Source organism: Micromys minutus (genome assembly GCF_963924665.1).
Source record: "Micromys minutus genome assembly, chromosome: 2".
NCBI lineage: Eukaryota > Metazoa > Chordata > Mammalia > Rodentia > Muridae > Micromys > Micromys minutus.
The window spans coordinates 2,342,678-2,356,231 of record NC_137971.1 but is presented as its reverse complement, the minus strand read 5'-3'; the positions used below and the strand labels follow the sequence as shown (position 1 = coordinate 2,356,231).

Genomic DNA, 13,554 nt, shown 5'->3' with positions numbered 1-13,554 from the left:
GAGAGAGAAGGCTAGCTGGAAACTCAGTCCTAAAGCAGTACCCCCTGGGCTGGGATCACAGGTGTGCACACTATATGATGTGTGTTAATTGATTGCCCCCCATTATTCTTGAATGATAAGTTAGCTTATGGACTTGTAACACAGAGCACACCTGCTTTCATTGCATCTGCTTGTGAAGGCTTTCTTGCGCCTCACTGTGCTCAGGGGCGTTGGGATCACTCGGAGGTGGCACGAGCTGCCTGTGTGGCTGACCGAGTTGGTCAAGACAGCTGATTTTAGACATGTGCCCATGGGCACACAGATGAGCGGAAAAGACAGACAGGGAGAAGGGACTGTTGTAGGAGCAGAGAAAAGATGGTTTAAAAAAAAAAAGATGGTGGTTCTGAGCAGCACACAGCACATGGTCAAGAACATTCCATATCTAGCACTTTCTTTCCACGAACACCTTGGAACGATCAGCCTTCTGTATCAACCTGGGCTTATCTGAGATTAAATTAGAAGTGCGTCCTTGGAGCCTTTCTCTTCTCAAGTCACTTTTCCATGACACTGCTCGAAAAGATAAGGCTCGTCTATAAAAGGGCATCTCGGTGTTTCCTCGTTGTCCGTAGAACCTGACGGATCCGCCACGGTGAGTCAGGAACCCGATTTGGAGACTCATTTGTTAGATTGCATCTTATGTTCCTCAGACTCAGCCATGTTTTTGCTTCTGCGCAGATGCTGACGCTGTGGACATTTGCAGTGCTGCTGGGAGCAGTAGCTGGTAAGAAAAGATGTGTGTGGAGATGAGAGAGCCTCACTGTGTGAGTCTTCCCAAGGCTGTGACAGCCAGATGCAGGTCATGATGAGGATGAGGACTTAGATCAGAGCAATGTAGGATTAAGGACGGCTAGAAATAAATCAAGCCTTAATGTAGGCTTAAGAGTGCCAAAGATTGCAGTGATGTGAGGTACAATTTCCAATGCTATTTCAATTTGTTTCAAACAAGTAATAGTGCAGACAGTTTGTACATAAAATTGAGCTAAACACTGTTTATCTGAAGTTCTAATCAACTAGATATTTATTTTCTGAGCCTAGCCCCTCTTAGGTCAAGGGAGGTGTCTGAACCTAAGGTCATCGCTTACACTTCTACAAAGCTATGGAAAATCATAAAACCCTCTGAACCTGGGGGTATTTGTGTGAAATTGGCACAATGGCATCCTTTAGTGGGGTGACCATGGGGTTTCAGTCAGAGAAGTGAAACATCTTATTAGGCCTTGTGCACATAGTAAGGTCTAGAGAAATTCAGCCTTCACAACAGCTGTTGTTCTTACTCTGCCTTTACCCTGGGCTTCACACAACTCCAGAACTCTTTCTTTGCATTGTCCCTTCATCGAGTAGCATGCCAGACTACCGCTGTCACATCACTGATGGTTTGTATGTTGAGTAATTTTATGAGTAATGTCTACATCTCACAAATTCAGGATGATCCTCAAACACCATTCAGACATCCATATCTTCAGCCAAGGTGAAAATTCAAAGTTTGGCCCTTGCATAAAACTTACAATTCTTCACCCAAAGGGTAAAGACAAAAGGGTAGCTACCTGGAGTTGAGAGCCTCCACACACTCAGACCAGTTCTTGAGACAAAGGGCCATCTCATATCTAGGCACCAATGGCCAATGATAACATCTGGGCCAAGAAGCCATAATTAGTCCTTGACTGATACTGAGCAGAGACAGGGGGGAGTGACATGGTCCCAGAGGCAGAAGGGAGGGCAAAACATGTGTGAGCAGAGGGTGTCTGAGAAAGCCAAGGAAGCACACCCACCACAACACACAATTCAACTTACATTTGGTTGGTTGTGCATTGGAAAGGTTAAAGTAATCTCTGTGAGACATTTGTGGGTGATTTCAGGAAGAGAAGTCTGCTTTGACAAGCTCGGCTGCTTCAGTGATGATGCCCCGTGGTCAGGAACTATAGACAGACCCCTGAAAGCTCTGCCCTGGAGCCCATCACAGATCAACACCCGCTTCCTCCTGTACACCAACGAGAACCAGGACAACTACCAGGTAGGAATAGTTGCTGTTTTCAGGACTAAGTTTCATACTCTTTATGTAGTTCATATGAACATACAAGCCTTCTAATGAGAATACATGAGAAGTAGAATGTGTACCTGTTTAGACACCTAGAGAAGTCAGATTAAAGACTCTTTATAAACTCACTTATAAACAAATGGCCATTCAATTCTTATTACTCATGTTTTACATCCAGTTTACCATATAAAAACATTACACACATGGGGATACAATAGTTATATGTATTTCTATAGTATTCACACTGATTTATATAGTAACAAGGAATATGCTACATTTTACTTGTATGTTTTAAATAACATTTCCTGATATAGTGCAAACACACACGCAAGCAATCCACCTAAGATGGTTCAATCAGGATTTGTTTGGAAAGTGATGTGTTTTCAATAGAAGCTTCTGGTCTAGCCAGATGCTGACCTGTAGCCACAGGAAGGAGACACAGTGAACCACAGCGTCTAGTCTTGCACCAGTCAAGAAGGTGAATGATTGACAGCTCTTTCTGTGGCAAAGGGATGATAGAAAACCTTGGTTGTCTGTTTACAATATATTCCAACCTGCAATGCTTTCCACCCAGGTATGGTAGCATCTTTAATCCAAGCACTAGAAGGGTAGACACTGGTTCAGGAGTTCAAGACTATCCTCAGCTGTTTAATGAGTTGAAGACATTTGGTCTGCATGAGACCCTGTCCCAGACAAAACAAGACCCAGTTATAATATTTTTAACTTACACTGATTTATTGAGCAATAACTCCATTATGCCTGAAGGAATATTAGAACATGTACATATCTCCTAATGTTGGATAGATTATATATGTATGCATGTATTTATGTATGTATGTATGTATGTATATATATATATATATATATATATATATATATATATATATATGGGTAGGTAGATAGATAGGCATATGTACAAAGACTTCCACTGAAGATCTTAATGACAAACACCCTAGGAGACATATTGTCTGAGTCAAACAGTTACACAGACAGTAACAGCTTGGGGATGGGTGTGAATGGCTTGCCTATGTGGGCTTTCAAGAATCCTGTCTACCATCTTTGCCCATACAGAAATGATTGTAGATGCTACTAGAAGAACCTTGACTCAAACATTTTTCTACCCCAAACAGAAAATTACTGCAGATGCATCAAGTATCAGAAACTCCAATTTCAAAACAAACAGAAAAACTAGGATCATTATCCATGGTTTCATAGACAAGGGAGAAGAGAACTGGCTATCCGACATGTGCAAGGTGAGCCATGGAACTTTCTAAGAGAAAATGTTAAAGGCCAGAAAACACTGGCCCCAACTAAGAAGATCAAAGGCTGGCAACCACTAAGCCAGAGTCTGAGACCAACTGATCCTGGAGCAGGGGATAGAGAGGAGGTAGTGGTGGACACAAGGGTCCTGGGACACTTGGGGTATGGGGTATGGAGTTATGCAGGGATCGTGACATAGTTACTTAGTAACTGATGTAGAGATATTTCAGGCTTTGCCAAAAGAAGCTACCATGCAGTGGCATTCAAGTCAAGGATGGACCTTCATTGTCCACCCAATACACCTGCTGTGGTAGAAATCCCAAGAATTTAGTCCCCACAGTGGTCTGGAGCCAATAGTAGGCTTGAGGAAGGACTCTACACTCATTAGAGACTAGGTTTCAGTCATAGCGTTGGGGTTAACAGGATAGCTATTGGGCAGGTCAAGAAGATAATTTACTAAATCTTCAAGAGTGTCAGTCAGCAGCGGGTAAAGAGCCTGGGTGAGTGAACTGCGTGCTGTGTCTCGTCCATCAGAACATGTTCCGAGTGGAGAGTGTGAACTGCATCTGTGTGGACTGGAAGGGTGGTTCCAGAGCTACATACACCCAGGCAACCCAGAACGTCCGAGTCGTGGGGGCAGAAGTGGCGTTGTTGGTTAACGTCCTGCAGGTAACTGAGTCTGTAAAACCTCACAGACACAGCTCTCTGCATTCTCCTTCCATAACAAAATCTGCAGGTATGATCATTGATATAAACAAATCTAATGAGATGACATCCCCCCTTTGCTTAAAGGTGAATCTCACCCCAATCTCTATTCAGGCTTCATCAGTAACCTACTTAATTCAATAACAAGTTTTGAATTCTAATTAAATTAACTTAACAACTACGTAGGTAATACCAGGTAAATTCTGCCTGTGTTTTTTATTTAATATTTATTTATTGTTTATAAGTACACTGTAGTTGTCTTCAGACACACCAGAAGAGGGCATCAGATCTTATTACAGATGGTGAGCCACCATGTGGTTGTGGGATTTGAACTCAGGACCTCTGGAAGAGCAGTCAGTGCTCTAACCACTGAGCCATCTCTCCAGCTGTGTTTTTTATTTAATTTTAGTTTTGGACATGGACTCTGGGGCTGGTCATACTAATCAGGAGCTCTACTGCTGAGATACAGTGCCAAACTCAGATCTGTTTTAATTTAAAAATTTCCCTTTGTTATCAGTTTGATACACCGATATCAGCCACATATTTACATTTTTTGTCTTATTTATTTTTAGTGCGCTGCGGGGGCGCAGTGCTCCTGTAGGTGTGCAAACATGTTGTGCATGTGTGTGCAGTCTTCCTGGATCGCAATCCGTTCTATGTTTGGAGCACAGTCTTTCACTGTGTACTCGAGCAGGACTGAGTTCCAAGGACATGCCTCTGCCTCTGCCTCTGCCTCTGCCTCTGACTCTGTGCTTTACCGACTGAGCTTTCTCCCGAGTTTTCATTTATTTAATGGAACACAAACATGATGGAAGTAATCCAGTCTGACTGGGGCACGGAAAAGTCTTAAAAAATGTCAAACCCAAATGTGCCTGAGTAATTTCCTCAGGGGCCCAGATCCAAATCCTTACCTCACCACCTCCAATTATGACCACATTGTCCTTCCGGCATTTCTCTCCCCCAGTGGGACATTTCTTCTTAGTGATATGGGGGTGCTCTGAAGGGGAGAGGGAGCATGTGTCTTTAAAAACCAGGGTTTGGAGGCACCCTTGACCATCTGGCATTTTGTGTTACTTGAAACCATTTTAAGGAAGCTTTCCTTCCAACAGTCTGATCTCGGATACTCACCTAACAACGTCCACCTTATTGGCCACAGCCTGGGCTCCCACGTGGCTGGGGAGGCAGGAAAGAGGACATTCGGAGCCATTGGGAGGATCACAGGTTGGTTCAACAGCAAGTTCTAGAAGTTGGGGCCATATGCACCCTCTGTGGGACTTCAGGGCAGCTCGGGGGTACACCTTGGTAGGGTTGCTCTGAACCTGTCACACTTTCAGAGCATTGTGACCTGGTGAGTTGGACTCCTGTTTCCAGAATTCGGTCATCACCCTGTCATTTAACATGTAAATATATTGCATGTGACCAAACCATGAATTAAGAGTACCCATAAACACTGCCTATTTCCGAGTTGGTGTGTAAGGAGCTGACTTCTGTTTTAATTCTAGTGGATAGCAAATCTAAGCTTCATCAACTAGACACCCATGGTGTGGTGGGAGCTGGAAAGGAGGCAGAGACTCTGGCTGCCTGGGGCTTCTAGTTCTGGTTCATTAGATTCAAAATGCCATCAGCAAACTGCAGCCGTCTGCATGAGGCCAGTACCACAGGCTCAGGTAACCTGACAAGGAAGACATTGCTGTCTGGGACCTGAGACATGGATACTTCAGGAATAAGCAGTTTCCCCCTTTGTCTTCCAACCATCTAAACTGACTTGGAAATTATCATGTTCTCTGTATTGGAAACGCTGATTGCATTTGGATCAATGGAAACAGCCAGGGTCTCCATTAGGTTTATTGAAAAAGCATTCTTTCAGAACATTATTTCCCCTGGTTTACAAATGGTCACCAGCCTGCTCTGCCAGGTGATGTACCACGCTAGGCTGCGGACTCAGTCACAGAAAGCACCGGCCTTCCCAGAAGACTAGAATCTGGCAGAACTCTCCAGCCTGAAGAACCTTTAGTCTTCTGGGGTCAGGCGTTTGAGGGGAACCGCTGCTAAGGAACAATAGTTCCATGGGGGCTAGAGCATGCGCAGAGGCCAGTCCTGACAGCTCTCCATGCACGCCTTACAACAGTGCCCCATACTTGATGCAACGTTCACACACTGAAATAGCTGTTGTACTGATGAGGTATCCCATCTCCTTCAGGGTTGGACCCCGCTGAACCTTACTTCCAGGGCACACCTGAAGAAGTTCGACTGGACCCCACCGATGCTCAATTTGTGGACGCGATTCACACAGACGCCGCTCCCATTGTCCCCAACTTAGGTGAGCTTCTCCGGTCTGCCTGCTGAATGACTTTAATCTTGGCATTTAGAAACGTTTGTCATTGCTTTGGCCGCATAGTAATAGAAACTTTGTTACTTTTAAAACAAATCTTCAGGATTTGGAATGAGCCAGACTGTGGGTCATCTAGATTTCTTTCCAAATGGAGGAGTTGAAATGCCTGGATGTCAGAAGAATATTCTTTCCCAAATTGTTGACATCGACGGGATCTGGGAAGGTAAAAACATTGCGTGCACGGATTTCCTCATGAAGCTTTGTGTTTCTCATTGTTAATTTTGCTAGCTACTTTGGAATTGTACAGAGTCACACACACACACACACACACACACACACACACACACACACACATACACGACAAAAGACCTCTACTATGTCCCCAAAACATGAGTTTACCTGTGACAAGTGGAACTTTGGGTTCTAAACTACATTTAGTTTATTCCCTCTTACACCCATACACACTTCATGATTGCTTTATGTTTCGAGTTTGCCCTTACTAGAGCACACATTTATTAGCTCCACGTTCTGACGCCCTGCCTGACCACAGGAACCCGCAACTTTGCCGCCTGCAACCACTTAAGAAGCTACAAGTACTACACCGACAGCATCGTCAACCCAACCGGCTTCGCTGGCTTCTCCTGCAGCTCTTACAACGTTTTCAAGGCAGTGAGTAGCATCCGGGTTTCCTCTGGGCTTCATTTTATGATGTATTTTGTTCCCCTCATGACTGGAGATCCAACCCAGAGCCATGTGCATGCTAAGCTCACACTTGGCAGTGCGCTCTGTCTCTGGACTCCCTTTTGAATTTGTGATAATGTCATTTCCTGACCACTTATAGTTGAACATTTGTTATATTAATTCATACATATGCGTTTCAGTAGCCAAAAAGCCTTAGTGCATTACAGGAGTATAGAACAAGGGGCTTATCAACAGAAATGTCTTAGCTACCAAACATTCCTCTGTATCAGGTAAATGCTCAACCTTGTTGAGGGTCAAGGACTCCTAAACAAACACATAGGATGCTAACTTATAGCAATCTGAAGGCCATCACTGGAAGGTCCTGGATTTTCCTTCAGTGTAATCTTGAACGTGATGTTTCTATTGACTTAGATTTTAGAAAGTTGGTTTTTTTTTTTTTCCTTCACTATACCTTTACCAAATCAAACAATTTAACCACTGTCGGGTAAGAAAGAAAACCTTAAGTAACCAACATTCTATTTAAGAAACAAGGGCAAGAAAAAAATACCTTAGTTATAAACAAGGACTTCAGTGACATTGGGCGAATTACTTCACTTCCCTGAGGTTCTTCTTCATCTAGAAATGTAATGACATGAGGCCTGGCTCCCTTGATAAACCAATTAATCACATGACGAATGTTAAGTGCTTGACCCAGAACAACAAAAAATAATAATAATCAAAATATGGGAGAGGAGTACATATTTTATTCACATGTAAGTTTGTTATACGGTAAGAGCTGAGCCCCTATCTCAGTTTGAATTTAGGTTTATCTTCCTGTAAACAAAGTGATCCAAAAATATTTAGGTTCCGTGCAATTAAATAGTCTGATTCAATGACATAAAGTTTCTTTTGTAAGATTCACAGCACTTTTGTACAAAAAATGTTCGTGTTCAGATTCTTCTCTTTAGAGTTCCTCCTATGCTTCCATCCTCACCCGTGTGCCCAGGCCATCCTGGGGATGTGTGTGCCCAGGCCATCCTGGTGATGTGTGTGCCCAGGTCATCCTGGTGATGTATGTGTGTGCCCAGGCCATCCTGGTGATGTATGTGTGTGCCCAGGCCATCCTGGGGATGTGTGTGTGTGTGTGTGTGTGTGTGTGTGTGTGTGCGTGTGTGTATGCCCAAGCCATCCTCACTGTGTGCCCAGGCTATCCTGGAGATGTGTGTGCTCAGGCCATTTTGGGAATGTGTGTGCCCAGAACATCCAAGCCCACACATATCTAATTAAGTCTGTGCTCTGCAGAGAAAATGGCTGTGGCCCCTGGGTACATGATCTCCTAGCTGTTTGAGAATCCAGGACACATCCCTGTCTGTCATATTGATGAACATACCTATAGGTTAAGGATGGAACTTTTGTCTTCTTCTTGGGAAATGTCTGTGGAAACACTAACACGCTTCTCCTTGGCTGACCTAGTCTCTCCTTACCTTGCTAGATGATCAAACCTGAGGCTCCTCGGGGCTGTTGTCTAGCTTTCTAGGGGAGAAGTCCTTCATGAGCGTCTCCTGTGGGAAAGCCTTCCCACCAGAGTGGAAATAGGGTGATCCGTCCTCAAAATTCTGCTGTTTATGCTTCACCTGTTTTACCACAATCCCTAGCTGAGGGCATTTCCTGCACTAGTTTCCTTTAGATGCCAGATGCCTGGCTAAGTCTTATTGGCCAACTGGGCCATTTTCTCTCTACACGGTGCGATTCACATTCTGAGTGTGAGCATCTGCCAAGTGAAGCGAAGGGAATGGAGAAGGGTCTGGATTTTGAGCCTGTCTTCCTCTAGATGGAACCTGTTGTGCCTGGCAGAAGTTGACTGTCATTTCCTGTTCTCGTGCTATCTCTCAGAAATAAATTCTAATCACCTAGCAAGAGAGTGGATGTTTTAGAATAAACAAAGTAAGCTACAGAAGCAAAGGGGGAAAGAGATACATACCAGTTATCCTGTGGTGTGGTTTTTATGGTTTTGTGCAATTTGACAATGAAACTGGGCTTAGCCTGAGAATAATGAGATATATGATTAACTTTCACTGAGACAACCATTACTGTCCCACCATCATAATCAGGAATGGAATTAGCTTTGACTCAGTCATTAAACCATGTTGGCAAAAGTATGCTCTATTAGAAGTCAGAAAACTCCCAGTCACCATTTTGTCAACTTCACAGAATAAGTGCTTCCCATGTGGGAATGGAGGATGCCCGCAGATGGGTCACTATGCCGACAGGTTCTCTGGGAAAACAAGCGGCCTCTACCAGAAATTTTACCTGAACACCGGTGATAAGAGCAACTTTGCACGTAAGCTTCCATTTTAATTGATTTTCAGATTAGATCTCCTTTTGAGAAAACACGGGTGGGACAGGGTGTGAGACCCGTAGCCTGATGCATGCTGGTAAATGTTCTCTACCTCTGAGCCTCACATTTAAACAAGACGGACTTAGTATGCTCTTGGCTTGAAAAAAAGCAAAGCAAACCCCCCTCATTCATCCACTCTGGAGATGTTCTCTGAGTCCACACTTCAGTGCCTGATCCTGGAAACTGCACAACACATGATTACTCACATTCTGCAGGTGCTGGGGTGTGTTAACCTGTGGTCAGAACCTCTTCCCTCTCAGCTGACAGTATGCAAACATGGTCTCCTGCAGGTTGGCGTTACCAGGTGTCTGTCACCCTGTCTGGACAGAAGGTCACCGGGCACATTCTTGTTTCTTTATTTGGAAACGGAGGAAACTCTAAACAGTATGAAATTTTCAAGTGAGTAAAAGGTTTGACGTATCATTCAGTGCTTCTTACATTTTGACAGGCTATCAATGTCTGATGTATGTTGTTGATGGGCTTTTTCTATTATATGTATGTAGTTAACGTGTAGTCACATGTAACAATAAGAAAGCTGCATGTAGCCATTACCCATGAATGCACTGCAAAATCACATTTTAAATTTTTTCTGATATTTTTATAAGAAAGCCCTTCATGTTTATTTTGTTGCCTGACATTTGATTTATAACTAGTAAATAATTATTCCCTACACAAAGTGAAGAAAAGATATTATAACAACACCATTGTTTATAAAACTATGAGAATTGTGACAAAGATCCATTTGAGTCTGTGTTTAAAAAGGATGACTAAAGCAATCTGAGTTAGTGATAGAAAAACCACCACTGGGCTCAAGTGCACGTGTGAATTTACTTCAGACATTTGAGTGACAAATGTCTTACCAAGCAGCTTAGATGCAAACGGCCTTTGAACTGGTTTTTGAAACATATTTTTATGTACTGTGTGGAGATGTGTGTGTGTTAATTTGCTATCTCTTTATGTGTGTTAACATACACTTTTGTTGGCCTCTTAACTTCTCAGGGGCTCTCTGCATCCAGGTGATACTCATGTCAATGAAATCGACTCTGATGTGGATGTTGGAGATTTGCAGAAGGTTAAATTTATTTGGTACAACAACGTGATCAACCCATCTCTACCCAAAGTGGGGGCATCAAGGGTTACAGTGGAAAGAAATGACGGCAGAGTGTGAGTAACAAGAATCAAACAGAGAAGGATTAAATGCGTCTATTTACACTAAAACAACCCACACCTCCCAATGGGGATCACACATGCTCTAGCCAGTTCTGCTTCCTAAGATCTCATGAGTCATTGGAGACAGTGTCAAGTGTCCTAAGAATGTCACTTTGACAGACTCTTATACATGGGAGAAAAATGCTTCCTTCCTTTGGACTATGTAGGTGACTCGTGTGTGTGTGTGTGTGTGTGTGTGTGTGTGTGTGTGTGTGTGTGTACCCTGCCCATCCCTCAACTTCGTTAGTTCATAAAACTTAGGTTGTCAGGAACTCACTATCAGGGAACAAAACAGATACACTGTCCTGTGTCACTGGTCTTTTGGTAAAGCTTACGGTGCAGAAGATCAGTTCTCCATTTTCACTAAGACTGACATCAGTTCTCCATTTTCACTAAGACTGACATGCCCCTAGCTAAGACTGACATGCCCCTACAAAGGGATACCAGGAGAACTGACCCACAGGGGACACCAGTGTCAGCCCCAGTCTGCGAGTCAACCACATTCTGCTGCAGGGTGCGTGGGACAAATGCTAGAGCATCCTTCAGAGGCCAGTGAGACTGGCTTTCTTGCCAGAGGAGTCCAAGGCCCCTCAGCTAACAAAAGTTCACACAAAATACACGCACAACAGTTTTCAAGACACAGAACTTTAAGCAACAGTGGAAGGTGAAGCCTGAAAGATAAAAACCTGGCGGGGTGGAGCCTTAAAGTTACCTCATCGGCTGACATCCCTAAGGGGACCTCTGGGATGTGGTACAGGCAGGTTTTAGTGAGTTCTCAGTGTCTAGGAGATGGAGCTAAGAACTGGGATGTTGAGCTGCTAGATTTTGTTGCATGACCTTCCAGAGAAGATAGGGCTACAGAGAGGTATGGTAGAGGTCTAAAGTCCCCTGGCTATTTGGCACAGCGTGACAACCTCACATTGTGAGCAAAGCAGCCATGGCTAGGGAACAAGCCACCCAGCAGGACTGGAGTGGTGTCCATTTCTCTCCAGAATGAGACTTCCCACCAGGCAGGTTACAGAAGCCAACCATTTTGTTGATACTGGGTTGGTTATTTAGCAAGATCCTAATTTTGTTTGGTTGGTTTGGCTTTTAATTTTGTTTTTGTTTTGTTTTTGCTGGATTTAGCAAGACTTGACATAACTACATCCCACAACTCACTTAAATTAGACGTAAAATTGTTTAGCAGTAGCAAGATTAAAAAAAAAAACCTCCAACACCTGACACTAAGTCTAATAGCCCAAGCTACACAAACAGTGGGACAATGCAACCTACAAAGACGAGAGTAGTCACTGAGTTAGCCACCAGTTGAGTTGGCATGGATGTGAGGATATCAGACGAGGGTATTATTATCGTTGTCGGCTCTCCTTCTGTTTGTTTGAAAGTGTCAGAAGATGGCACATACCATACAGAGGGCAGTACTGGGAGGATAGGAGGGCACACGTACAGGCACATCATATGATGATGGAGAGGGGTGTGGTACAGCGTGTGGTGAGAGTGTAGCGAGGGCCCGAATAATGCAGCACATGCCAGTGCAGTATAGGGAGCGTATCACACGTGTGTGAATACAGCATTTGACGTAGATTGTGGGAAGGGTACAGGATACAGAAAGAGCATATGATGACATCATGAAGGGTGGGAGAGTTGGGAAGACTCTGTTGGACAGCCACATGCCATCTGTGACTGCCACTTTCGAGTTTACTATATAGCATGTTACATTTATGTATTGCACTTCCAAAGTAAGCACTGTGAGAATGAAGAACTACAACAAGCAAATTAATGAAAGGTCATAAGAGGGGAAATTAAAAAAAATCTCAGAGTGAGCCTAGAAAGGCAAAGAGAACAAAAATCAAAAACGACAAAAAGATAGATAGAAAGATGATAGAACTATACCCAGAGAACACAGTGATTATTTTAAGCGAAGGTGGTCAACATTAGGGGTAGGGGGCAGAGATCATCGCACTGACATTTTTTGCATCAGTACCTAATTGGATTATCTGAAACGCATTTGAAACATAAATCACAAATACACAGAAAAAAATTGTACTATTACTCATGAGAAAAGTACAAATTGAGGCAGTGGTAGATGCCACCATAATGCACTTAAATACATTAATATATATAACTAATATATAAAAGGATTGACAATACCAAGCACGTCTGAAGACAAGGGAAATCCTAAACGCTCAGTTGCTGGTTGTGGCATATAAAATGATGCAGCCATCGAGAAAGTAATTTGATGACAGTTCCTCAAAAGCCAAATAAGCCAATCATAACACTGCTAGAGTCCCTGATCACCATGGCTTTGCTCCCCACAGTCTCAGTCATGGGCAGTCAACAGTGGATTGAAACAATATGGAAACAAGTACTTCTGGTCCTTTGTAGGGTGACTGACAGCTCTTCTCTAGACATTTGCAATCGTGGTAGGATGTTGCAATCGTGGTAGGATTCAGTCTCTAGTATCCTAATGTCTGAAGGTGCCCCTCTCAGACTGCTGGGGAAATGGGTGGAGATGCATAAAGGGACAGGTATGTCTGTGCTCAAACCCAACTCTTCACTTGTGTGAGGAAGAGGTGACCTTTTTGTGTTTTCTCTCCTCAGGTTCAAATTCTGCAGTCAAGAAACAGTGAGGGAAGACGTCCTGCTCACACTGTCTGCATGTTAGGAGGCTGCTGGTGTGTGACCACCGAGTCCTACTGTAATAAAGTCTAGTATTAAAGCAATATATTCTGTTGTCAGTGTTGGCTATTTCTCACAGAGCTTCCAGATAAGATGATAAGTTCTTAGTTGTGGTTGAGACCCATAAATGATTGTAAACTTTTGTTGTGGCATTTGAGTTTGGGAATATTGCTTAAATGATGTCCTCTGTTGATATTATCAATGCCTCCAACCACCTCA

At 43.4% G+C, this 13,554-nt stretch overlaps 1 protein-coding gene across 1 annotated transcript; it reads left to right on the top strand.

Annotated features, from left to right (window-relative positions):
* Nucleotides 1-540: 540 nt before the first annotated feature.
* LOC308416229 (pancreatic triacylglycerol lipase) lies at nt 541-13,321 on the top strand (the record flags this gene model as incomplete). Its single annotated transcript, XM_080911145.1, has 13 exons — nt 541-628; nt 715-760; nt 1,893-2,047; nt 3,202-3,324; nt 3,866-4,000; nt 5,146-5,257; nt 6,237-6,356; nt 6,472-6,591; nt 6,919-7,037; nt 9,261-9,390; nt 9,738-9,846; nt 10,447-10,611; nt 13,258-13,321. The coding sequence occupies exons 2-13, from the start codon at nt 715-717 to the stop codon at nt 13,319-13,321; spliced, it is 1,398 nt and encodes a 465-aa protein (XP_080767271.1). The 5' UTR covers nt 541-628.
* Between the last annotated feature and the right edge of the window lie 233 nt (nt 13,322-13,554).